Source organism: Saccoglossus kowalevskii, chromosome 17 (genome assembly GCF_978046115.1).
Source record: "Saccoglossus kowalevskii chromosome 17, keSacKowa6.1, whole genome shotgun sequence".
In the NCBI taxonomy this organism is placed as follows: domain Eukaryota; kingdom Metazoa; phylum Hemichordata; class Enteropneusta; family Harrimaniidae; genus Saccoglossus; species Saccoglossus kowalevskii.
The window spans coordinates 29126338-29153588 of NC_140657.1; the positions used below are offsets into that span (position 1 = coordinate 29126338).

The window sequence follows — 27251 nt, forward strand, 5'->3', positions numbered from 1 at the left end:
GGAGCCAACAGACAAAATTTTAGTCAATTTTCAGTTTTTACTCAAAACATGAGACTATTTTTGTCTCAATCTTCTGAAGGAAAGTGCAGACTATAAATGGGACTAGTTTGTAAATTTGTGATGAAGAGCGGGAACTGGTGGTGAAAAGATTAATGAAAACCACCAATATTGCTTTGGATGTTGTAAGGTCAGAGCAGCTGATTACCTACATGTATTTTGTTTTAAAATATTGTACACTGTCTGCAGAGATTTATCTACAGTCAAGATACATTCATGTTATTTCTATCTGTAATTATGTTGGCACTGTGAAAAAAGTCTACCGGTAATCAACAATATTTGAAAAGAAAGTACCAATAATTAATCAACTGTTCTAATTTTACGACATCAAGAGCATCTCCTTGACAAAATCTTGCTACACATTTCACCTTTGAACTTTCACCTTTGAACCCTTATAGATATGCACCACTACATATTTATTTTTCTTCATAAATTATTTTGCTAGCCTGGTATAACTGACTGTACATTCACTGTGGCCAATATTTGTAGAGATCTATAAGACATTCTTTCTGATAGAATAGAATAGAAATATTGTTGATGGCTGAGCCAATCAGAAGGTCTGTATTAAAAATATCTATATCAGTCTTTGATGGACAGGGCAGAGAGAATGGACAATCTTTGTACCAAAAAAATTGATAACATTGGGTGTGATACTTTAAAATGATGGCAACATAAACGCACATTTCAGAGGAATTTGGGGGACGTTAAATCACGAAAAGTAAAATGGGCCTTCTAATTTGCATTTTTTGTAACACCACATCCCATTGGTGCATTAATGTAATTTATGCACTACCACTGACATAATTTAATAACCAGAATATTGATTCAAAATTTTTCTGTTGTTTTTTTCGCCATTTTTTGGTAAATTTGAGACCAAACATAAATAGCCTGTCATTTCATACATGCTTGATCAAGTAATTCATAGATCAGAGCTGTGAGAAGCAAACAAACTTTTAATGATTTCTCTGTTGCCATGGTGACATGTTGGCCTACATATTATCAGATGCTCAAACTCATTACACATGTAAATATACACACTCAACGTTTTCAACTTTAAAAACTAAAAAACTAAACATTACATTTCACCTTATTTATAATATTTATAAAATTGTAATGTCTGCGCTAATAAATGGGAATGGATTGGACTTGCCAAGATATCAATCAAGATACATTTGAATTGAATAATAATGAGAATGGAAAAAAAAATGCCACTAAAAAACATGTGGTAACATGTACCATTTTTACCCAGAATGCTTTGAGTTTGATGCTTTAAAAAAAATTATTGTAATTTTGTTATTTGTTGCTACAGTAATGTATCCATCTGGGCATAGGCTGAACGTTATGTAGCAATTTATGAAAGAGTTTCGAATTAAAATTTTTTGTTTTCAATGTAAACATTTTTTCTCTCAAAGAGAAGATTAATTGTTTACTTCTTCAAACTCAAAGGATTGTGGGTATATAAAATTGGCAAGTTGTGCAAAATATACCACTATACCTGTCTCTGTGATATTCACTACATGGTAACCATGACAACCATAATGCAGAAAGGTAATGTGTCGTGAACAAACATACAATCATGCAGGGTTATTCATAACAGCATGCACATAGCAAAATAAAATACAAATTTTATGTACGACATTATCCATCAATAAAACTACCAATATAGATACAGGTTAAAAACTACTGCTGCCTGTAGAGGGAGTACTACCACCTCTAGAGGGCACACTTTACTTAACAATTTAAAGCTATGGTTTCTCTATATCTATAATACATGGTTAGGATATTGCATTATATTTTCCTAATGATGCTCCTATATTCAACATATTACAGCAATAGACCATTTCCAGCATGATGCAAGTTTAAAATGTTCATAATCATGTGACAAAAGACTACCAATGTTGTCAGAGCAATCAGCGGTTTCTTATCACCATTTTTATGATTTTTTTGTATGACATTTTGCTTGAAAATTCTTTCATTAGAGTAAAAATGAATAACTTTGCAGTCATGACATACAATTGTGATTGCTACACAGATTATCACTCTGAGATACATGTACTCAGATTGTAAGTACATGTGTACTATATGACTTGTCTATTTGGAATATGGTTCAATGTACAGCTACAATATTATATTTGTTTATAAACCCATTATTGATTATAATCATTCATATAGTGCTTATCAAATAAATCATTAAAATGAACGTAATAGTATAAAAGAATAGTACAACACATCTTGAATGTCTATTTCATTAAACACTGATCTTAAAATTGGTAATTTTTGTTCATTGCAAGATTTCAAACTTTCATTGCTGATTTTGAACTTCAACTCTTTTTTTATAGTATATATGGCATCAAGATATCTTTACTTCATCAAAATTGACCATCATCAAATCTGTATGGCACATTATTAAGCGTGGAAATATGCGAACAAGTAGTTTCATGTTAGTCGTACCCCATGCAATGTTTTGATGCCACTATGACACTATGATCTTTGCTTGTCTTGTTTTTGCGTTTGATTTCACACTTAACACGGGATATAGCATTGACCATAAGATGGTCTATTAATGTTGTACTGAGACATGAATAATTATTGTTTTAGTGAGCCATCAGCAGAGTAATTAAACTTACCTGAATCAAGTCCATAATACTCGGTATAACAAATGTCACATTTAGAACCATTTACAAACACTTGACAATCACAAATGCCTGTTGTATGGTTGCATGACAATGACAGAGAGCCTTCAGGATGACAATCACAGCCTGTAGGAAAGAAAATATGGTTTAATACATTGCATGCAGGAGAATTCTTATACAGTAGAAATCAGCAATCCATGACTATCCGTAGAGTGTCTCAGTAGTCAATGTGTTCAGACTAATTTTAAAATACCAGTATCATTTAATGAAATCATTATATATGGGTTTACAGATTTAAAACATATTACAACACGCAAGCAGACATATTAAAGTTTGTAGCGGCGTAAAAATCAATGGATGCACATTTTTTAGGTGTTTTTTACCCAGTGGAGTTTATTTGGGTTTATTGCTATGGTCTAAAAGTTTGGGAAATTGGAGGGTAATTGACCATTAGAAACTTTATGGGGGTTACCTAATGTTCCTTTCCTGTGTGCATGCTACAGAACACAGCCATACTCATCTCAAAGAGTAAGGAATTTAATAATGTTATATTTATACGATGTCTAGCTCCTATCACAAGATCTGCACTAGGCTTTTTATTACTTGTGAGTTGGTGCTGATATGAGTAATGAAATAACGAACAAATAAAACTATAATAATTCAATAACTTACTAGTACATCCTAGCCCAGACTCGTAACCATAGTGATAGACAGCGCAATAGTCACATGTTCTGGATATGATATTACTCAAACACTCGCACTGTCCACCATGAGAATCGCATACCGTATCTGATACGCTACCCTCGGCATTACAATTACACGCTGAAAAACAGAATCATAAGTGATCTTATTTTTGGTCATCTTTGCCAACTTTGCCAACTTTGCCAACTTTTATCTAAAGACGTAATTTTTATAAATTTTTATTTTGTCTTTATTGAATGTTGGTTTTTGCAAAATATTTTTTAAATTTATTTAGAATATCATGCTAAAACAAAAATGCTAGAGAATACCGGGACTGGCATTTTGATGAAAAATCAATAAGACTACTGGTATAATGATGTTCCATGCGACGAATCTTGGAGTACTATGTTCTAATACTTAAAAGTATCTATGTGTGTTCACAGCCACCATATCACACGTTTTCCAATAGATTATGCAATCCATTATTTTGAAATTATCTTCTATCAGGCTTGTTTAGATGCTACTGTGCATATGCTCTGACGTGCAATTGTTTTTGTATGAAAAACTATGAATGACAGAAAGTCTGCCACACATCGACCTCCGCTGCACGTCTGTCGATAGTGCGGCTGTACTGTCTTCATGCATACTTTGAGGTATACTCGTAATAACCTTATTATGATACAGCTTTTCGTTCCAAGGATATACCATGGGAATGCCAAAATCTAAAAAGTTTAGAACAGAATCAGCGAACTTCTTTGTGTGGAGTCCGGTCAAACTCTTGTGGCAGCCATGTTTGTTTTATTATTAGAGGACGCTTACATGTGTAATCATTCCATATTTGGAATTCGCATTTTTCTAATATGGTACGATGAAAATACCCCATAAAATACAGCAAAATTACGACACAATATAACTTGGTGAAACAATGAAAATACCTGTCAACCGCAAACTCTAAGCTGATTTGGTAAACTAATTTTTAAAAACCTAATGTAGTCGTTCTAAATCCACTCATTTATGTTCTAATCAAACAGGTTGTGTGGGTATGTTTTCATTGTGAGATTCGTCAATCGAAAATCGTTTTTAATATTTTCTTCGATTTTGCACATGTGTGATGTTATCAATACGCTGAGAGCAGTAATTACATCACAGAAATGATCCTGTATTTTCCAGTGGTAATTATTGTACACTGACTACCGTAATTTTAGCGATTACAAAAGATTATGATGTAATACAGTAACCCTTTGCTAAATCGCGCCTCAGTAAGTCCCGCTTTTGGCTGAGTCACATTCCAAAATGAGTATCCAATTGAAATTAAATTTCATTTCGTCCAAAGTCATCCAAAATATTTTAATCATCCATAATATTTTTTTTATTTTCGCTTGGAATTAATTTTCACTATTTTCACTGAAGTGATGACTCAGTGAAAAGAAAATCCAGCGAATATACCATTTTTACATTCAACTCATCAAACATCAGTGAAAATAAATTCCATACAAAACACCCAAAAATTCTTTTAAGTAAAAATTAATTCCAGCTGAAATAAAGTATTTTACATCTATATTACAGTGAATACAAGAAAGACAAAAGTTGACGTACGAATAGCATCACCATAGACTTCAGCCATCATTGAGAATTCAATATCAGAGCAAGACAGACTCGCTCTTTGTTGCGGATCAGCCTTCAAGGATGATTCCCAGCACGTTGACATCTTATCTTTCTCTTCTTGTGTGGTATCATTGGATGTATACAGACTGATGTCATCCAAAACTGGCAACAGAACTAACTATTCATCAGATGAAAAAAATGTTAACAATAAAAAACAATAATTTAGTTATAATGCTATTAAAAATAAAAAGAAAATCCAGAAACAGTAAATATATAAACCCAGAATGCAATACTTCTTCACAAAATGGCTTTTATATATTTGATGAAAAAACTCACCGAGTCCATGTACACTATTCCTGCAGTTCCCATAGTCGAACCGTCTGCCGTAATGTCCACAAGATATGAACTACCTCCCTTCAAACATGGGGCACCGAACTGCTTACTACCTATTGGTTGTCATGGAAATATGAATAAATTAATTATACATCACCCAAATCTATGACAAATGGCTGGGTTAAATATTGTATAAGTATAAGTTAGGTTAATAGAAAATTATATTTTCTGAATTCAGCGTCACTAACCCTGTAATGTACAGGAATCAACACTTGGTTAAAACAACAAAAATATATTACAACAAGCCATGCATGGCACAGTCCCTGTGAGTTATCAAATTTATGATACATGTACATAGTTTTGTTTATACCGGGATTTTTATAAACAAAGGAACAGGGGCGCAGCGCCCTCATGCTATGGCCATGCATCCCTTTACCCTGGGGAGTAGATCCTCTGGCAACCATAAAATTCTGATTGACCAGGGATCACATGTGGCCACAGTCTTTAACTGTGACCTGTCTGATAGTAATTTTGGCCCCAAGGAAGCCATAGAATGCTTCATTTTAACTTAGAATTATCAAAAGAACCCTAAGGAGAACCCTATCTCCCCTACTTGGTGGTGACGCTGAATTGCAGTGCTCCCTCTTGCAGTTTTTTTTCTAGAAAAACTCCTGATATAGTAATATAGGTTGAACATAAACATGTCAGAGATATGTATCCAGAAGCTGATGCTTGATTATGATGATTTTTTAACATTAAAATAATTGGCATTCAGTCATCTTGTATCTGATTGTACTTAGATATTGCTCTGGTACAGCATTAATTAAAACAAAATGGCCACCGGTCGGCCATTTTGAAATGGATCATCAAACTAATACACCAGTATATCTATGACATGATGTATTAAGAATAAATAAAATTTGAAATAATCAGTCAAAGGATGTCAGAGATATGACACTAGAACTGCATTCATTGAAAAACGAAATGACATGCATCAAGGTCCCATAATGTCCAATGTATGGACTAAGTTTGAACAAAATCCATCTGTAAACAGTGAAGATCCGGTTTCAGGATGCCAGAAATACTTTATTTCATTTCAGTACAAAAATAATGGCTGCTATTCGGCTAACTTGAATCAGATTGTGGAACAAATTGATGTGCATATGTACATGTGTATAATATTATTTTTGATGTATGTGTGAAGTTTGAATGTAATCGGTTCAGGCATGTCGAAGATATAGGTTTGGGCGCATGCACACACAGACACAAAGACGCACACACATAGAGGTCAATCTATAAGTCTCTGTTTTTGGATGGTGTCCGAACGGGGACTAAATACAGAGCTGTAATCAGTAGTAGGATTCTAAGATTCTAAAACAGGAAGCTTTAAATTTTTAAACAGGCAGATGCATACCGGGCTGAATCTGAGGGAGGAGCTAGAATATGCATTATTTACAAACTGGGAGGAAAGGGGTGAGTGTATTTACAAACACATACCAGGCTGCCTCAATACTCACCTGACTCACCTGCTAAAGTTAATGAAAAAATAAACAATTGTTTATTAATTGCACATTATCGATAACATAACGAATAATTTATTCAATCTACTGTAAAATGACTAATTTTCACTGGGTTAAAATTTCACTGATTTACCATTTCAGGCATAATCAGTGGGTTTTAAATTCACGGTTTCGTCATTTAGATAATGTGTTCTATGTTAAATTTTACATATTCACTGTGTTTTAATTTAGCACATTTTTCCAGTCAGCGAAATAAGCTAAATTAAAACCCAGTGAATAATTACCCCCTTTACAGTATCAATCTGTGCAACCTAAGATTGTGTTAACTCCAAATTCTGCTCAAATTCGCTTTATTTTTATTTTTATTTCAACTGATTTTCGAGAGGAACTGAATAATAATTCCAAAAATAAACACAAGCTTGCCAAAATGAACTATTTTTGCCACATTAAAAAAAATCTGACTGATGTTCTGGACAACCTTCAGGCAGAATGTACAACAACAAAAAAAGGTTTGGCAATATTTGATGTCAAACTATTTGATATGCATTTCTTATCTGTCCTGTATTTATGTCAATGTGGAGATGCGCAGCGTATACATGTGATAATAAAATGTGATTTTTGCTAAATTAACCATCTCTATGTCAATTCCATTCATTTATTAATCTTCCAATATTATTACATTAATCAAACAAGCCATGCCTGGCACAGTCCCTGCTAGTTATTAAATTTAAGATACATAGTTTTGTTTATAGTAATACAGTTGGAACATAAACATGTCAGAAATATGGATCCATAAGCTGATGCTTGATTATGATGATTTTTTAACATTAAAATGGTTGACATTGAGTCATCTTGTATCTGATTGTCAAACGAGTACTTGTCCATATTGAGAGATATTGCTCTGCTAAAGCAATGATAATCCAAGAAAGCTTAGAAAGAACTCCTATATATTGGAGGCATGAAGTCAGCACATGTGCTTCTATTAGGGCAAATACAGCATTTAAAAATATAACTGCAAACAGTGATCTGGAGGTGAGGGGGGGGGGGCGTCCAAGTAGCAATGGTTGAACAATTATAAATATTTAATGAAATAATGACCATATATGATGACTTGATATTTTGGTTATATATCTTGTCAGACAACACAATTATAGAACGAGTTGCATGTCCCTCTCTGCAACAGTGATTAAGATATTACATTTATGCATATTATTGAGGTCACATGACTATATATATCATCTGAAACATTAGTCATGTCGACATTGTTCAGGTCAATCCTAGAGCATGTTTCATTGAAATCTGTGGAATGGTACTTAAGAAAAAAGCAAAAAAGCTTGAAATTGGCTAATTAATATGCAAGTTAGGTAATTAATATGCACAGATCTCAACCACCAAATAATCAGGTTTGTGCATTATCCCAGAGCATCCATGTACCAAGTTTCATTGACCTCATAATTGCTGTCGACATAGGAAGTAAAGTAAGCAAATAACACCGAATAAACGGCAAGGTAAAGACTATGTCTAATTATAGTAAATACGTACTGCGTGCGTGACTCGAACCGGCGCTCGCGTACGGCACCTAATCGCCTAGCTTCACGCCACTACACGTCTTCCCCTCGGCCACCGGGCATCCCCAAAAAAGGATGCTTAATAACCGAGCTTATTACGTGCAGAGAACGTGAAACCCGTCCACGCGATACGCGCCACACAGCATGGCCAGAATGCGGCAAAGGCCTTCAGATCTGGCTGTAGTAGGATGGTGAAAGTAATGGTACAGCATTTTAACAGTGAATAAGTACTGAGAAATAATTTTTAAACTCATAATTGCTGTCGACATAGGAAGTAAAGTAAGCAAATAACACCGAATAAACGGCAAGGTAAAGACTATGTCTAATTATAGTAAATACGTACTGCGTGCGTGACTCGAACCGGCGCTCGCGTACGGCACCTAATCGCCTAGCTTCACGCCACTACACGTCTTCCCCTCGGCCACCGGGCATCCCCAAAAAAGGATGCTTAATAACCGAGCTTATTACGTGCAGAGAACGTGAAACCCGTCCACGCGATACGCGCCACACAGCATGGCCAGAATGCGGCAAAGGCCTTCAGATCTGGCTGTAGTAGGATGGTGAAAGTAATGGTACAGCATTTTAACAGTGAATAAGTACTGAGAAATAATTTTTAAACTCATAATTGCTGTCGACATAGGAAGTAAAGTAAGCAAATAACACCGAATAAACGGCAAGGTAAAGACTATGTCTAATTATAGTAAATACGTACTGCGTGCGTGACTCGAACCGGCGCTCGCGTACGGCACCTAATCGCCTAGCTTCACGCCACTACACGTCTTCCCCTCGGCCACCGGGCATCCCCAAAAAAGGATGCTTAATAACCGAGCTTATTACGTGCAGAGAACGTGAAACCCGTCCACGCGATACGCGCCACACAGCATGGCCAGAATGCGGCAAAGGCCTTCAGATCTGGCTGTAGTAGGATGGTGAAAGTAATGGTACAGCATTTTAACAGTGAATAAGTACTGAGAAATAATTTTTAAACTCATAATTGCTGTCGACATAGGAAGTAAAGTAAGCAAATAACACCGAATAAACGGCAAGGTAAAGACTATGTCTAATTATAGTAAATACGTACTGCGTGCGTGACTCGAACCGGCGCTCGCGTACGGCACCTAATCGCCTAGCTTCACGCCACTACACGTCTTCCCCTCGGCCGCCGGTTCGAGTCACGCACGCAGTACGTATTTACTATAATTAGACATAGTCTTTACCTTGCCGTTTATTCGGTGTTATTTGCTTACTTTACTTCCTATGTCGACAGCAATTATGAGTTTAAAAATTATTTCTCAGTACTTATTCACTGTTAAAATGCTGTACCATTACTTTCACCATCCTACTACAGCCAGATCTGAAGGCCTTTGCCGCATTCTGGCCATGCTGTGTGGCGCGTATCGCGTGGACGGGTTTCACGTTCTCTGCACGTAATAAGCTCGGTTATTAAGCATCCTTTTTTGGGGATGCCCGGTGGCCGAGGGGAAGACGTGTAGTGGCGTGAAGCTAGGCGATTAGGTGCCGTACGCGAGCGCCGGTTCGAGTCACGCACGCAGTACGTATTTACTATAATTAGACATAGTCTTTACCTTGCCGTTTATTCGGTGTTATTTGCTTACTAAGTTTCATTGATATCTGTGGAATAGTACATAAAAAAACAAATGAAAATGCTTAAACTTGGCTAATTAATATGCAGATTAGGTCATTAATATGCACAGGATCTTACTAGGTCTGCGTAATAAATATATCAGGGCATCTATGTACCAAGTTTCATTGAAATATCTTGAATAGTACATGAGAAACAACTGAAAGTGCATAAAGTTGGCTAATTAATACACAAATTAGATGATTAGTATGCACAGATCTTTAGCCCAAACTAATAATGTCTGTGCATAGTCCTAGAACAGCTATATACCAAGTTTTCTTGAAATGTAATGATTAGCACTTGAAATATCAGTGGAAAAGCCAAAACTTTACTTATTATGCAAATTGGGTAATTAATATGTGACGATATTACCCCAAAACTTATCAGGTCTGTGCACTATCCTTTGACATCCATGTACTATTGTAATGTGAGGATTAGTACTTGAGATATTAGTGTAAAAGCCATAAAATTCACTAATCATTATGCAAATTAGGTAAAAAAATATATGTATTTTCATCCAAAACTAATCAGGTCTGTGCATTGTCCAAGAGCATGTGCACCAAGTTTCATCAAAAACCAATGAGTGGTTCTTTAAATATCAATGGAATAGTCATAGAACAGCTAAAAATTGGCTACCAGTGATTATCATGCAAATTATTTATTAATATAAAGGAATTTAAACTGAAACCTAATTAAATCTGCACATTAGCCCAGAGCATCTATGCATCAAAAACCAACATGGTTCTTGAGATAATGGTTTTAACAGTGCAACAGACAAACACACAATGCGAAGTAGAATTGCGTAATTAAATAAAAGTTGAATATTCCATGACTGAACAGAGAAATGTTTGCGAAGCTTAGGTTTAGTAAAGATGGAATTATATTAATATTCATATAAACTGTACCATACATTCTCCCTTTACTAAACCTAAGCTTCGCAAACTTGACTTAAATTTGATTAAATATTAATATAAATTATGAAACTAGTGAGGATCGTCACAATGTAGGTCCTGTCATCACATGTCGGTGTAAATTCGTCACAACATTGTTATCACACACGCAAACATATATAGACACACTAACAGCAAAGACTCCCATTGTGTGCTTCACACACAGGAATCAGGTCGTGAAACAAATTCATGTGCATGTATAAATATTATGTATAATGTAATTGTGAAGCTTAAATATAATACTTCCAGGCATGTCTAAGATATAGGTCCGGAAGCACGCACAGAGCTCAATCCATAAGTCCACATTTCCGGACAGTGTCCGAATGGGGATTAATAATTAATCAATCATTCATTGACAATCAGTTTACTTACCACTGGGCGATGCAGCTGGTAAGTCTGTGCCAGCCACCAACGCTATTGGGTCGCCTGGTACATCAATATCCCCACAACTATATGGCTCAGGAGAGTTCATCGTCAGTGTCAAACTAAAAGAGTTCCATAGACTTTCACTCTAGAACAGAACAGAAATAATTATAAGACTCGGTCTTTATAAAATAATAATAAATAAAATATGCTTATAATAATATTTCTTTTTTGTATGTGTTTGTTTTTCACTATGTGAATAAATCTGTTGTGGACGGGATGTGTATTCACGAAGGACGAGGCTACGTATGTCGCAGAACATTCTGTTTAGCTATTAAAGACATACATGTACCGGTACACCACTCCATAATGTATCTTTACGGGCTCTGTGTGACTCGCTGTGCATCGCCGTTCGAAGAGTCAGTGAAAACAGCTGAGGTCATGAAAACAGCACAAACTCAACTAAGAGACAATCCTCAACAACCAAATTTATATATGTTGCACATGTAGAGGTAATCGTGTTACACCAACAGGAGATTCTCAACAAATATCCCAAAGTACAAAGAGTTTTAGACCGTTGTTTTCACAGTGAAAATGCTTGGATGTTCGCTCCTGATATTAGTAATAGATTAGTATATTGGAATGTAGCAAAGAATGACATAGCTGCACAACATGAATGTGTATAATAACACTATGTTGAGACGTGCAGACGACAAATCAAGCCATTCATATCAAATTTTTATAATGCATGATACATATGAAGTGCTTTGTTTAAGTTAATTTGTATTAATATGTTTTTAATTATACGTCACAAACCCGGCATAATTTTTTTTGTTTCTGAATTTATAATCAAAAAATTATATTGATTCAGGGGCGATGGAACACAAAAGCATAACTATCGTCTGATAATGTATAGAAATGATGTAAAAATATGTGAAAAATCATATTAATTTGTTCTACAATAAAATTACATTTTTACATTACATGCTTCCACCGTTACTTCTATGTTTTGGTAGTGAACTCGTTAGTATGTATGGCCTTAATTGTTTTTTTTTTGTTTTTTCTTTTCAAACCTATGAACAGAAAGTGTTATCTATTACTGTAGAATACTTTATTTTCGCTTGGAATTTATTTTTGCTGAAGGGATGATTCCGTGAAAATAAAATCCAGCGAATATACTTTTTTTCTATATTTCACAATAAACTCATCAAAAATCAGTGAAAATAAGTTCCATACAAAATGCCCAAAAAGCCTTTTTAGCGAAAATTAATTCCAGCGAAAATAAAGTATTCCACAGTATGTCAATTGTTTCATGCAAATTTTATGATAAAAGAAAATATCAAATTTTTTTTTCTTTTGTAAAACAAAGACTATAATCTATATGATAGGGCAGTTTATTTGTTTACTACACACTTATTATTTTTTTCTTGTCTGTGTATTTGTAATTTTGAAATGAAATAAAATTACTTAAAAGAAAAAAAAAATTACATTTGGCGATGAAATAATCACAATTTGAAAGTTGTTTTGTCTCATACCACTCACATGTGATGCTAAACCATTTATATTCAACATCTATGTATATGTGAGATGTAAAAATGATGTCAACACAAATACCTGATATCTCAGCACAACTTCATATTGTTGGTTTCTTGGCACCACCACATTTGAAAAAGTTACAGTACCTCCCTCGCTGACCACAAGGTAACCGATACCAGTCACGTCACCTTCACCATGCCCAGGTTGTTCTTCGATGACAATTGGCTGGAACAGGGAAAAAAAGCATTTTAGAAAAACCACACAACATTGAGTAGATATAGTTTTAATTGGCTGCTATAATTTTTTTGCAGATTTTAATTTGTGGTGGACAACATTTCGATTGTCTCTGTTAAAAAAGAAAAAGAAATGTGCACTAGTACTAAATTTTGCATATTCCCTCGGTAAATTTGCTAACACTTGTCAGTACATGCATGCAAACAATTCCTGATAGAATAAACAAGATAGAGATGAATTGTTATGAATTTGGCAAATCAATGGAAATTGGGAATTTTATAGCAGTTAATATTTCACTTAAGTCACAGTAACTATGGTTATGCCATTAAGTGTAAATATATTCCTAGTAAAAACAATACAGTAATTGGTATATTTGAACTGTCATTGATTAAGTTGTGATATTACTCTCGGACACAGACCCATGCGGTCAAGATACCACATCAATCCTTTATTTTGTTTTTGAATCTAGATGTCGTTAAAACGACAATGAACGGCTCACCTGATCTGAAGAAGCTAGCTCGGCTTCATATAAAAGACCATCTAGTTTAGGTACGTAGTATCCGGCCTCAGTTTCATTACAAGATCGGCCAATGATATGACTTCCTCTACAGCCACACACTCCAGAGTCTTTGTCACAGAGGGAGGCTACAGCGCCACCAATGTCACAATTACATAGAGTACATCCATCAGGGTTGCTGGCTTGCAACGAGAAAGCGCCATCCTACAAAAAAATTGCAGTCTCATAATGACGTTAAAATGCATGGGACATAAATACGAACTGATTTTACCAATATACTGACTACCAGTGCGAATGTTAACCAGATAATAAAATAAGTATGGCACCTGAATAAAATATAATGTATCAACCAGTCCTGATTGAATTGAATTATGTCAATAAAGTTATCTTATCCTATCTTAAATTGCAGACCTAACCCACCGATTAAAGTTCCCAGCCTTCCCACTGTGGTCCTATCACCTAGCTACATAGGAGTCCCACCCTCTTTTGATGTTCAGCCCGAAGTAGGATTTGATATTGGGACCGATTGATAATGAGTTGAGTAAAAATCATTATATGATACTATAACATTTCTTATTTCTGCCATTAGAGGGCATACTTTCTATTCTAATGTAAATACGAGGGAATATATTTAAAGTACCAAATACATTTTTTTTATCAATTCTGATATTTGTGATGAAAATAAGCACTTATTAGTCAAAGATTGATACGCAATATTTTGAATTGGGAAAATGGAGCACTCACCTTGCACTTATCACATAAGGCTCCTTCAGTATTTGCTTTACATATGCACTGACCAGTTTCCTTATCACAAAACTTGGAAGTGTCCTTAGACCCAGGCGCATGACAAGTACACTCTGAAATAGAAATACTCTCATCAACACAGAGATAGATGTGTAATATGATTGCTACAAGAATGCTAAATCAAAGTCTGAGAAACAACAGACCAATCACATGACTCATTCAACCAATAACAAAGAGGCTAACAAATTTGTCAGATACTGTGCAAGTTTGAGATCTAAGAAACAACCAAGGTGATTGGGTACAGACCATTCACATGACTATCATTCAACCAATAAGAAGGAGGCCGACAGATTTGTCAGACATTGTGCAAGTTTGAGATCTAAGAAACAACCAAGGTGATTGGGTACAGACCATACAGACTGTCATTCAACCAATAAGAAGGAGGCTGACAAATTTGTCAAACACTGTGCAAGTTTGAGATCTAAGAAACAACCAAGGTGACTGGGTACAGACCAATCACATGACTGTCATTCAATCAATAAGAAAAAGGTTGACAGATTTGTCAGATACTGTGCAAGTTTGAGGTCTAAGAAACAACCAAGGTGATTGGGTACAGACCATACATGCTGTCATTCAACTAATAAGAAGGAGGTTGACAGATTTGTCAGATACTGTGCAAGTTTGAGATCTAAGAAACAACCAAGGTGATTGGGTACAGACCATACAGACTGTCATTCTATCAATAAGAAAGGAACTTAAAGTTTTAGTTTTAAACCACAATATTGGTTAATATTATAATAATAAAAATATTAATAGATTTACCTTGGCAACCATTGGGATTACTTGGTTGAAGATTCCAGTACGTGTCTTTACATACATCACAAGCTCTGCCCTCAACGTTGGTTTTACACTCACATTGGCCGCTGATTCCATCACAATCAGTATTCATTTTGGTGCCTTCCACACTACAGTTGCATGCTGGGAAGAATACATTTGTACATGTAAAGAAATTATATCCCTGGCCATGACTGATGGCAAATACTTATCAATATAACAGTGTAACAATGTTTGATGGACATATTTAAAGAGTAGATTTTTTAACAGAAAAATTAATTTTTAAGATTTAATTTTTACAAGCAAAATAAACAAAAAATTGAAAAAAATACATAAACTGTACATTAGTAAGTAACCACAAGTGATATTCAATGCAGGTTTGAATTAAATACAATTTTGAGAACAAAAATGTATCAAACATTCATTAGGTTAGATTTCACAGAATTAATGTGAATATTTTCTGTTGAAATATATTTTATAATGTATGTTAACCTTTTTACTAGATTTTCTCACCAAAATTTGTCTGCACTTTTTTCATATATTCTTCAATATTTCGGGAAATGACCCTGATTGGCCAACAGATAAAATTTGAGTCAATTTTCAGTTTTTACTCAAAAAATGTGGCTATTTCTCCCAATCTTCTGAAGGAAAGTGCAGACTATAAACGGGACTATTTTGTGAATTTGTGATGATAAACAATGCATTTCACAACTGTCATATTTGTCACTATGGGACCAATATCGCACGGGATGAAGCGTGACGACGACTGTCTTTTAACTTTATTGTAAGGTTTTCATGAAATATAAATTGTGCCTAAATCCCAAAACACTAGACACACCTCCCTAACCTACACCTAATATCCCCCGATGACTATAGTGAGGTTAAAAAAGAAATTAAGAAAGATTGTGTAAAAGATTACAATGTGAAAATAAAATATACTTACAAAGACAACTTTGATCACATGGATAGGACACCAATGATTCTGATTTTGGGGACAAATAAAATAAACAACAAAATAACAAATAAACATAAGCAAATTAAATTAAATAAAAATCAACAAATAATACAGGGAGAATTGTCTTAATGTCTTTGACTACTTGTGCTGCACTGTGGGCAATTTACACAACTTTATAAAAAAATGGTTGTCCATAATTATTTCTGTATTTGCAATCTGTAGACAATTTTATTTCCATTTACATCTGTTATTTGAGACGAGGATTGAAATTCAAAGAAATTAAATGATATGGAGAGGGTTGGAATACTTTTGCATAAACAAAAGTTGTGATATAATAGTAACGTACCACAAGAGGGCACTCTTTACCATGTAATAGCACAAATAACTGGGATGATACATAATTAGTAACAGATAGCTTTACCAAACATTGTTAAAAACATATATTCTTATCCACGCATATTTTTTCACTTGAAGGAGTGACTGTAAAAGTAATTGTAAATGAATAATTTGAATGCTATGAATGTAAAACTTGTCCACCGCCACTCTATAGATCATTCTTAAAAACAGACCAAATTTCATCCAAACGATGCTCAACAAGAATAAAGGAATGATCCACACCTGTTCGACAATAGTAAATGTATACACAAATAACTGCACAACAAAATCGGGCGTGACTCCTCGAAGAAAATGTTTGATGACAGATTTTAAAAGCAATAATTCAGAATCCATCATGAACTAGACCAATATACACTAAACAAGGATTTCACTATTAATAATAGTCAGAAAAAAGAATGATGTTTTGTTTATGTGGAACAACTTTAATGATCCATGTGTAACGTTGTTTACAAATTTGAAGCAATTCACTTAATTGACTGATCTGTAGCTAGACTGTGGTAGTCAGAAATGAATATGAATCTCTTCGTGCAAGCTTTCTACTCCTGACGTACAATAACTCACCGTCACATGTTTCGTTCACACCCGGTATCGTGTATGGATTGATAAAATACGATGGCAAACACAGTTCACATTTATCGCCCGTTGTATTGTCGGTACAATCGTCGCAGACACCAGTTCCTTTCGTTTCATCATAGTGACAAGACGTAGCATGTCCATTACACCCACATTCTAAAATTGAATAATAAAAATCTGAATCACAAAAATGTTCACATGATCAATAAAAAGTACACAGCGACATGTATCACCATGGAAACTCACCTCTCTATAAAGACCACCTGTCTATAGTGACCCCATTTAGGCAGTTTCAAGGAGTCAATTATGAGCAACCTGTGTATAAGGACCACCAGTTTTTTGTGACCATCTCTATATATATAAAGACCACCTGTCTATAGTGACCACCTCTATATAAAGACCACCTGTCTATAGTGACCACCTCTATATAAAGACCACCTGTCTATAGTGACCACTTTTAGGTAGTCTCAAGGCACAACGTGTGAGCAGCCTGTTATTTGTGGCCACCCTTTCATATTTTTGCAAATTTGTCTTTGTTTGGATACCAAAATAATAATTAGCATTCTGTTCATAAAACATTTTAATCAATTCAAATAAATGTGTTTTTGTTGCAACACAACAGCATCTTCTAATTATTTTATGAACAACTATTCTGTTGATTGTATGAGCTGATGATTACAACCAATACTTTTTTATCAACAAATAATTCTAACTTTTAAATCTTCATCGCAAAAATTATTCAATATTCCATGTATTTATGGTGACGGATTCCCATGAAAGTCACTGTGACTCAATTCTCCATCTCAAAAACACAGTAAAATGTTTTCCACTACAAAATATTGCAATTTTTCTGACCCGCAAAATTTGCAGAAATTGATCCTCCATGAAACGATAGCTTTACAGTACGCGCAATCTAGCGATAAGTACCAGTAAGCAGCACTATTCATCAAAATAGAGAGAAAGGGACAATCATGTTAATTTGGCTCAAAATTGAAATGCTAGATTGCAATTGAATTGCAGACATTTTAGACACTTTTATTTAAATTATGAAAAAAAAACATTGAAAAATTTAGATTTATTTTTCCATTTCCAAAGTTGACCCTCATCATTAGGGTTAAGAAATTTGATAAAAAATGCAGATTCAGAACAAGAAATTATTGAAAGGTGATTGTTTCAAGTCAGTGTTTCAATTTGTCAAAACAATTGACTGGAGTTTTACAATGTCTATGATAGGAAGTCTCCCATGAACTAACCGAAGACATTTCATTCACAAAATGTACAGTGTCACACTAGTTCCTGTCATTTATAAAAAGCATGTTGTACCAGTCAAAAGAATCCCATTCTATTTCAGTAGTTGTAATTTTATTCTAATCTATTTCTGTTTACATCATCCCCAGGGTTCTCCCACAGTCAATCGCTTTACAGTCTACCAGGACGTGTACATGCTTTTAAAGGCTTAATTTACATATAAATGAAAGTGGAATACATTATCATAATAATTATCATAATGAGATAGCTCCGCTGTTAGCAATGCACATTTCAATTAAAGAACAGAAGATATCATTAGAAAATGAACAAATCTGGAAGAGGTCTACCTGAGGAACCTATATGTATAATATCAAAGCAATCAAGATTTTCGGTTTTTAACAAAAAGTCAAAAATATAACTTTTTACCAAAAATGACAAAAATATTCATCAAAATTAGAGAATTGAAGATATCATCATGAAATGAACAAATCTGAGAGAGGTCCACCTGTAGTACCTATATGTATAGTATCAAAGTAATCGGATTTGCGGTTTTTAACAAGAAGTCGAAAATATAACTTTTTATCAAAAATTACAAAAATATTCAAAGAATTAAAGATATCATCACGAAATGAACAAATCTAAGAGAGCTCTGCCCAAGGTACATATATAAATATATATACAATTATCAAAGCAATAACAATTGTAGTTTTCAAGAAGAAGTCGAAAAAGTAAAAGTTGACACGGTCGACGACACCGGACGACGAAGGACAATCACTCATATGATGAGCTCTGCGCGACAAAGTCAACAGCGGAGCTAAAAATAATAATAAAAATCACTTGTATGCATTTTTGGAAATGAATGTGTATACAAACAATACTTACCTTCGCATTCATTTGCACTTGATCCAAAACCAGCTTGCCATTCTCTGTTGTTATACAATGGTAAACACGACTCACAGTTTTTACCTTCTGTATTATGCTGACATATACAATCTGCTCCATTCTGTTACGATAAACAAAAATACAGTGTGATATCTAACAATAAATAAGTTAGCCAGAATTGTCTACAAGTTATCAAAGAGCTACAAAATAGTATCTACAGCTGCCTGGGCCATGTATAGAGCCTCATTCCAATATCAAAATGGTTGCCAGAACCATCTAGCCCCATTTTGATATCAAAATGGTTGTCAGACTATGTAGCCTCATTCTGATATCAAAATGGTTGCCAGAACCATCTAGCCCCATTCTGATATCAAAATGGTTGTCAGACTATGTAGCCTCATTCTGATATCAAAATGGTTGTCAGACTATGTAGCCTCATTCTGATATCAAAAAGGTTACCAGAACCATCTAGCCTCATTCTGATATCAAATATGGCTGCCAGCACAATGTAGCCTCATTCTGATATCATAATGGCTGCCTTGGCAATGTAGCCTCACTCAGATACCAAAAATGGCTGGCAGAACCAGCTCGCTTTCTTCTGATATAAAAACGGTTACCAGAATCATCTAGCCTCATTCTGATATCAAAATGGCTGTCTTGCCAATATAGCTTCACTCGGATACCAAATATTTATTTTGACTGTATATGTACTATGATGTATTCAAAACTTGTTTCTCAGGAACATAATGGAATTTTACCACAAAAAAATATTGCATATCAAAAGAAAATATACACTAAAACCAACATAATGTAAATATCAATGGAGGAAACTTTGTTGAGAAACAACAAACGGAAGACAAAATTGAAATTATATCTATCTAAGCAATGCCGATAATAAATTTTACAAACTAAATACAGCCATAAACACTGTTTACTTTGTCACAGTTGTGTTAGCTATATTTTACAAAAGCTTAATCACGATGTCACAATGGAAGGATAATCCCTGCATGCAGTCCATCAGTGCAATGCAACAGTTGGTCAATTGCAAGTCAAACTGAATGGACTCTACTCTATGATACACTTTACATTCCGAAAGGCAACTAATAAAAATTCAGAAATTCCACAAGAAAACAATATTTGAAATAGGGGAACATAACGCTATTGTATACTAATATATTGGCAGTACAGGTAGACATGGAGAGTTAAATAAATGAAGTGTAAGCATTACGGAATGTTGGAGAGCATAGACCATCATAATGAGAGATAACGATTCCCAGCAGAAATAAAAACAAAAACAAATTTGGAAACAGTATATTTTTTTTTGTATTTTCCATGGGACTATCTATGTCAAGATAGGCCTAATGCACCACGGAAGGGAAGTCTCTCCAGGAATTCATTTTTCACTTGAATAACATCATGATACGACTTACACATTTCAAACAAAGTGTTGAAAATGTTTTGACGTGTTTTGCGATTTAATTAGCACTCTTTTCATCAAGCATTAATAAAGTATTGCTTTGTATATAGCTACACTAAAAAAAGTCACAGATTTATTGGGCACTTGTGACTAAACTCCTTCCCTTTTTTGACAACTGCCAATTTTCTTACTCTCTCCATAAAGTTTCTGACCACACAGAATAAAATGCACTTCAATTTAATCCAGGGTAAAAAATTTATAAAAAGATTGTGAAACAAATGTACAGGTGCATGTATCTCAAAATTTATAGACCTAGACATCTTCAAGATATCTAAAAGACTCTAAAATACTTTATTTTCGCTTGGAATTAATTTTCGCTATTTTCGCTGAAAGAATGATTCAGTGAAAATAAAATCCAGAGAATATACCCGTTTTCCTATATTTTACTTTCAACTTGTCAAAAATCATTGAAAATAAATTTCATACCAAACACCCAAAAAGTCTTTTTAGCAAAAATTAATTCCAGCTAAAATAAAGTATTTTATGATATCTCAAAACACAAGTCCATTTTGGTAGACTGTAACCGAACAGGGACTAAAAATGGCCGCCATTCAACCACCTTAAATTTGTTATGAAATAAGTTCATGTGCATATGTGTGATATGATGTATGCATAAAGTTTGAATGTGGTCGATCAAGGCAAGTCTGAGATACAGAGGCAGACGAATGAACGTACAGATAAGTCCCTCTGTTTTCGAACTAATTCTAAAGAAGAACTAATAAATTCCAATTCCCCAAAAAATTGGAGAAAGAAGAAACGAGAAATGCAGCATGTATGTGACCCTTTAAGTTGATTCCCATCATCCCTTGCAGCACAGATGCATTATTAGTTGTGATACTCACCTCACCCATGCACTCTTCAGCATGTCCAAAACATGCACACTGACCTGTAACATCCCAGTCAACAACGGCAAAAAAGCTTCGTAATGGGTCTCCAGATCCAGGAGCAGTGATCAGGGTGACTCTGATATCGGTTGCTAAGAAATATGTTTGTGATTCATACGCGAAAAAACTTGATCCAAATAAAGAAGCCGGATTGTAAAGCACCTGGAACACAAATAATATTCTGTCATTTTTTAACAGAAGTAAACAAGCAATTTTTTTTTTCCCCTTTCTTCTTGTCTGTGTATTTGTTATTTTGATAAGAAATAAAATTAACTTAAATATAAAAAAAAAAAAATACGGGCAAATTTTTTTAGTCTGTGACTATCTTTTCTATGTATTGGATAAGAAGGCATCTGGTTGGTAGTTTTCAAGAAGCAAACATTTTATGACGATAATGAAAAACACCTATATGAACAGGTCTACTCCATCATCTTTGACAACAGTGGTTGCTATGGATGTGGTTGCTAGGGAAAACACTTACATAACACCCATCACCTGATATTTCTGATATTCATTATGTCTCATCACTTGGCATAGAATTACATTTTTGCATAATAATGAGGTCACGTGATCACCATCCCCCTTCGCCAAAGGCTATCACTGGTATGTAAAGTGGTGGACTAGAAAGCAAACTCCATTTTCCTGTATGTTTACCTTCTGAGAGCCAAAGTCGACTTTAGTCACCAGTTTAAAAAAAAAAATTGATTAAGACTTGTAGCCAGTAGGAAATTCTTTTCATTTGGTTCAAAATTAACAAAAATAAAATAAAAGAACCCATAAATATTAGCAAGTTGTTTCAAAAAAAAAACTATTCATTAAAACAAAAACGAGGAAATGTTCCACAATAACTCACTTTGTGTGATCATAAATTTTGACTTAAAATCAGCCAGTGCATATTTCATGAAATCTCTTCAGCATTTGACAATACACAAATTTATTTTGTAATACTGACTTTTAACATTGAACATCATTTTAACTAACTGGGAATATTGAGTGAAAATCATTTACCGGGGTACTTACTACTACTATGTTCAGCAACCCAAAATATGTGATGTTTATACCAAGTATCAAGTTAGAATTGGTCTATTTATTGCTGAGAAATCATTGAACAATTACCCACACACATTTACTCAACCAACCAGCCAGCCAACAAACCAACCAAAAAAGAAACACTATGTGGCTACAGAACGCTACAAATCTTTGAAAAAAAGATTCACAAAGAAGAAAATCAAATTTTGAATCTTTATATTGTCTATTCAAATAACAATATCACTGTGAGCTTTTCACAACAAAAGATGTTTTGTTGTACCAGAAACGGAATAGTCAAAAGGCCAGTCAATATCTACTGGTACACACATTCTAAAATTAGATCCTGTTACAAACTGATGACTTCTAGATCAATTACTAGTACGGTTACGCACCGACCTTTGTAGTAAAGCATTTCTATTTTCAGTTATATAACTACAAACTAGAATGGAATTCCGTTTTTTCTTTAATGGACGCCAGCTGGAACAAATGTATGTATGAAATTGCATATGAATATAAAACGATGCACCTCTCGCTATTGGAATCATTCGTTTTATTTTCTCTCCATTGGACATTTATTCGTTATTTGCGACAACTTCTAACATTCACTTTCACAGCTGCATTCCTAGAATTTTTTTTAATATACAAAATAGTCACAACTTCATTTGCGTTGGATGTCCAAGTTACAGAAAAGAAACACATTTAAACTATTTTTTTTCACTTAAAAAATAAAAGAGATACAGATGGAAAGACAGAATTAAATTGCGCTCACTTTGAAATGCACCAATAAAATATTTGCGCAGGAAAAATTATTATGACTCTTTTATTGGAATTTTAATTTAAAATGAAAGTATGCCCTCTATGGCAACAAATTGAGAGCTATACATTAAAGTTGGACCGTGATAGCACACAGCTTTATTAGGATTTGGGGATTTAAATTATTTGACAGTCTTTGTGCGATTTGTCTGGAAATTTATAATAAATGTTCAAAATTCAATGCTTCTCAGTATGTTTGAATGCTGGCAGTAGCTTCAATTTTTCTATTTTCTTTTCATTTCTTTTATTTTACTTAGCCAGTGTTCATCATTTCCTGTCAATAGGCCAGGCCTATTTACAGACTCAGAAATATGGGTCAGCACAATTAACTCATGCATATATACCTGGGGTACATGCAATAAGAGAAATGTGTCAAGTTGTTCTGTGAAAAAAGATCTGCAACAAGATTCTTTTTACATGCACTAAGGATTAGGAATAATACACAGGACAGGCATCTTCACATCGCCTGAATAAAGATAGCATTCTATTAAACACGAATGGTGCAACACCCTGCAAGTGGGCAGATTGTACTGTTATTTCCACTGCTGAGTGTGTTGTTTGCCATAGGAGTCAAATTCACCCTGATGTTGAGCAGACATACTAACCATCATGTGATTGTGACTATGTGCTTGAATTCCTGAACGCTAACACTTTTAAAAAGTACATGTATTCCAATGCGCATGGATACACAATGATTCACTTCTGTTCTGAATCACTGCAGTCATTGTAACTAAAACAAGGCAGCATTCTAACAAATCCTTGTTTTTTGTCCGTGCAATACAAACTACTATAGAACCCAAGACTCCCAGTAAAGCTCTATGAATGCTCACAGAGTAAAATTTTATAAAAATGCATGTATATCATGACTGCTATTTATAATGTCTGAATAAATACATTCAATGTTATTAGAGGTGAAATTCATGTTCATCACCATTGGTTAAACTGTTTGAACTTGTACACAACAATTTCTTGTTAGCTTTGTATCAAATTTAATAAAATTTCTCATGTGTCAAATTTCTCATGTGTCAGCACTAGCACTTGCAATTTGCACATACAAAAAAAAATGTCAGGAGAGACAATAGTGACACTCAATGTCCAGAACTGTCGCCTGGCACAAACATTTTTATAAATAAAAAACAAAACAAAAAAACATTCCCATTGCTGTCCTTGGGGGCGAGGCTACATCCCAGAACATTCTACGTTTTAAGACACGCATCATTCTACCGTGTATTTCCATGAGCTCTGTGCAAGCTGCTGTGGAACGCCGATCGAAGGGGCCGGTGAAAACCGCTAAAGTCAAGGAAACAGCACAAACTCAATTATGAAGTAATCCTGAGCAACCAAACTAGGGGGAAGTTTGTCTCAACAACTATCCCAAATTATATTTTTTGAGGGTTTTCGACCTTTGTTTTCACCATGATGGTTGCTAGGCGGTGAAAATACTCAGATGTCTGCCCCCAATGTCTTGATCAAAATTTTTCATAAAATATGGAAAAAATTATAATGCTGTTTATTTTGTGGAAGGTGACAAAAGTTGACTTGGCCATTCAAAGCATTTATGATTTAACTAAATACCAGTGAACATTGTTCATATTCAATTAATTCTTACCTGTTGAATGGTTCCAGGAACCGTTGTACTTGAATCACCCTGGTAGTATGCTTCAATGCATGTCGCTTCGAGGACACGTACTGGATTATTTATGTCTGTAAGTGGAATATCGGGAAAACTGCTCGCACAATCCTGCGCATAATATTGTAATTTTTTATATGTAATCCCATAATCGATGCTTGTTTCAATACACATATCTTGCGGTCGAGGACTGCGAAAAGCAATCGTCATACTCTGAAAGAGAAATTCATCACCCAAAGAAAGTATCAGCTGGGTATTGTCTGCATTGTTAGTAGACTGCCACCAAGTGTCAAGATTTGGAACATCGACCTCCACGCCCAGTTGAACCTCTTTTAGAGAATCGTACAAATAGTCCTTCGGATGAGATTCTTCCGGGATCGAAGCATTACAAGTCTCCTGTATCAGCATCTCCTCGCCCTGCGTGTTAATGTAAATAAGTTCGTAATCGTTTGCAGGATCGCCACACGTTGAACTTACAGAAACCGTCCTATTTATAAACGCTGTAACAATGAGATCCTCAAATGATGGATAACAAGCTTTATTGTTACACTCCCCAGTATCCTGGGCAACCGTTGCTATAGCAGCAGTCAAAATAATTAACGCAGTCCACAAGTGATTCATTATTCGCAAGTAGTTCAGGAAATATGATAAATTTTTCTCAACCTCTTTCTCTGGGTGATAAAGAAATGGACTACCTGTAAGATAGAAATGGACTACCTGTAAGATAGAAAATATTGGTTAATAGTAAAATTACTTTATTTCATATATCGCTTCCTAACTGTGCCATATCACTTAAAGGGTGGTGGCGACCGTCGCTCAGTGTGTCTTCAAATTTCATATAAACAATGTATTTTACACTTATTGTATACGTCGCTATGAATCATATATCGAACAGGAAGCAACGCACCGACCACCGCCCTTAAACCGTCCACACAATTTTAATTAAGACAAAATTAAAGACATCTACACTGAAAAAAAAATTATTTACAGAAGAAATAAATTTTGAAAAAAAATATCAAACATGGGTGAGAATATATAGCTTATGACTAAATGTCTTGAATAATAAAAACATTCAACAAATTATTGGTTGAAAGGGCGTGGCAACGATGTGTATGATGATTCAATGCAACAGTCACATATGTATAGGCATTATCATATGAAAGATTACGCAATACTGTAAAAAACATTTATTTTTCACTTTTTTGATGTTTTGAGCAATTTCCTGGGTTTTAAGCTCACAAACTTGGCAAAGAAACAATGATCGAGATATATTCTTAATTTACATTTAACTCAGCGGATTTCACTTCTCAACAAAATTACCCAAACTGAAAAGCGAATAATTAATAAATGGGTTTTACAGTAGTTGAAAAGTACCAAGGGATTGATGAATCACTACTCATCCAAAAATAATCATACTAAGGGATGACCCATTTGAAATCTGGGGAGGGGCTGAAGGAAATTGGTCAATTACATACATAGGGATTTTTTTTCTGAAATCCTCCCCTCAATTTCAAATGGGTTACCCCTAAGTCCTGGGGATTTTGTACATTGAGGCAATATACTGTCCACTATACTTTATGAAAAGCATATCTCCAATGTAAGTGTGCATCAACCAACAGTTGTATTAATTGTACACTGAATTATTAAAATATTACTTGTTTTTAATATAGATACACCTCTGTAATTTACGAAAGAATTTAGGAAACAATGGAACATAGGTTTCTGATATAAACAAGCAGCCTGGGCTAATACTTCAATATTCCGATACCCAACTGTGATGGAAATGTTTGACTATTTTTTAAGGGCACCAACAAATTTATGTGGGTCATCTTGAATTTAAAGCACTGGAACAGAAAATACCACATGCACGTACACTATACAATCCATAAATTACAGCAACAGCAACGACAATATATTTGTGATTTTCAAAAGGCATATTAATAACACTGAAATATAAGTATTTGACTGTAGGCATGTATTATATTAGTCTAGCATAATGGAATAGAATGCAGTCATTAATTATATGAAATAACAACAAATGACAAAATCTACAGGTCAATACATGTTCATTCATTTATAATTTTGAAAACGGAAATCAATTATAGCGACATAAAAATAATGATTTTGTTTGAAAAGAATTATAAATT

General features: G+C 34.5%; 1 protein-coding gene across 1 annotated transcript in view; it reads right to left on the bottom strand.

Annotated features, from left to right (window-relative positions):
* The window catches only part of LOC100373405 (laminin subunit beta-2-like), a gene marked incomplete at its 5' end in the record, with an annotated part of 59893 nt that extends 34222 nt beyond the window's left edge, over positions 1-25671 (bottom strand). Inside the window, 15 exons of the mRNA XM_085491981.1 lie at positions 2685-2816; positions 3363-3512; positions 4968-5154; positions 5313-5422; positions 6827-6838; positions 11362-11500; positions 12967-13113; positions 13622-13843; positions 14384-14496; positions 15206-15361; positions 16161-16199; positions 17130-17297; positions 19272-19392; positions 21591-21794; positions 25084-25671. Of these exons, the coding sequence (XP_085348107.1) occupies positions 2685-2816; positions 3363-3512; positions 4968-5154; positions 5313-5422; positions 6827-6838; positions 11362-11500; positions 12967-13113; positions 13622-13843; positions 14384-14496; positions 15206-15361; positions 16161-16199; positions 17130-17297; positions 19272-19392; positions 21591-21794; positions 25084-25671 (2488 nt within the window). The remainder of the gene's footprint in view (positions 1-2684; positions 2817-3362; positions 3513-4967; positions 5155-5312; positions 5423-6826; positions 6839-11361; positions 11501-12966; positions 13114-13621; positions 13844-14383; positions 14497-15205; positions 15362-16160; positions 16200-17129; positions 17298-19271; positions 19393-21590; positions 21795-25083) is intronic.
* Between the last annotated feature and the right edge of the window lie 1580 nt (positions 25672-27251).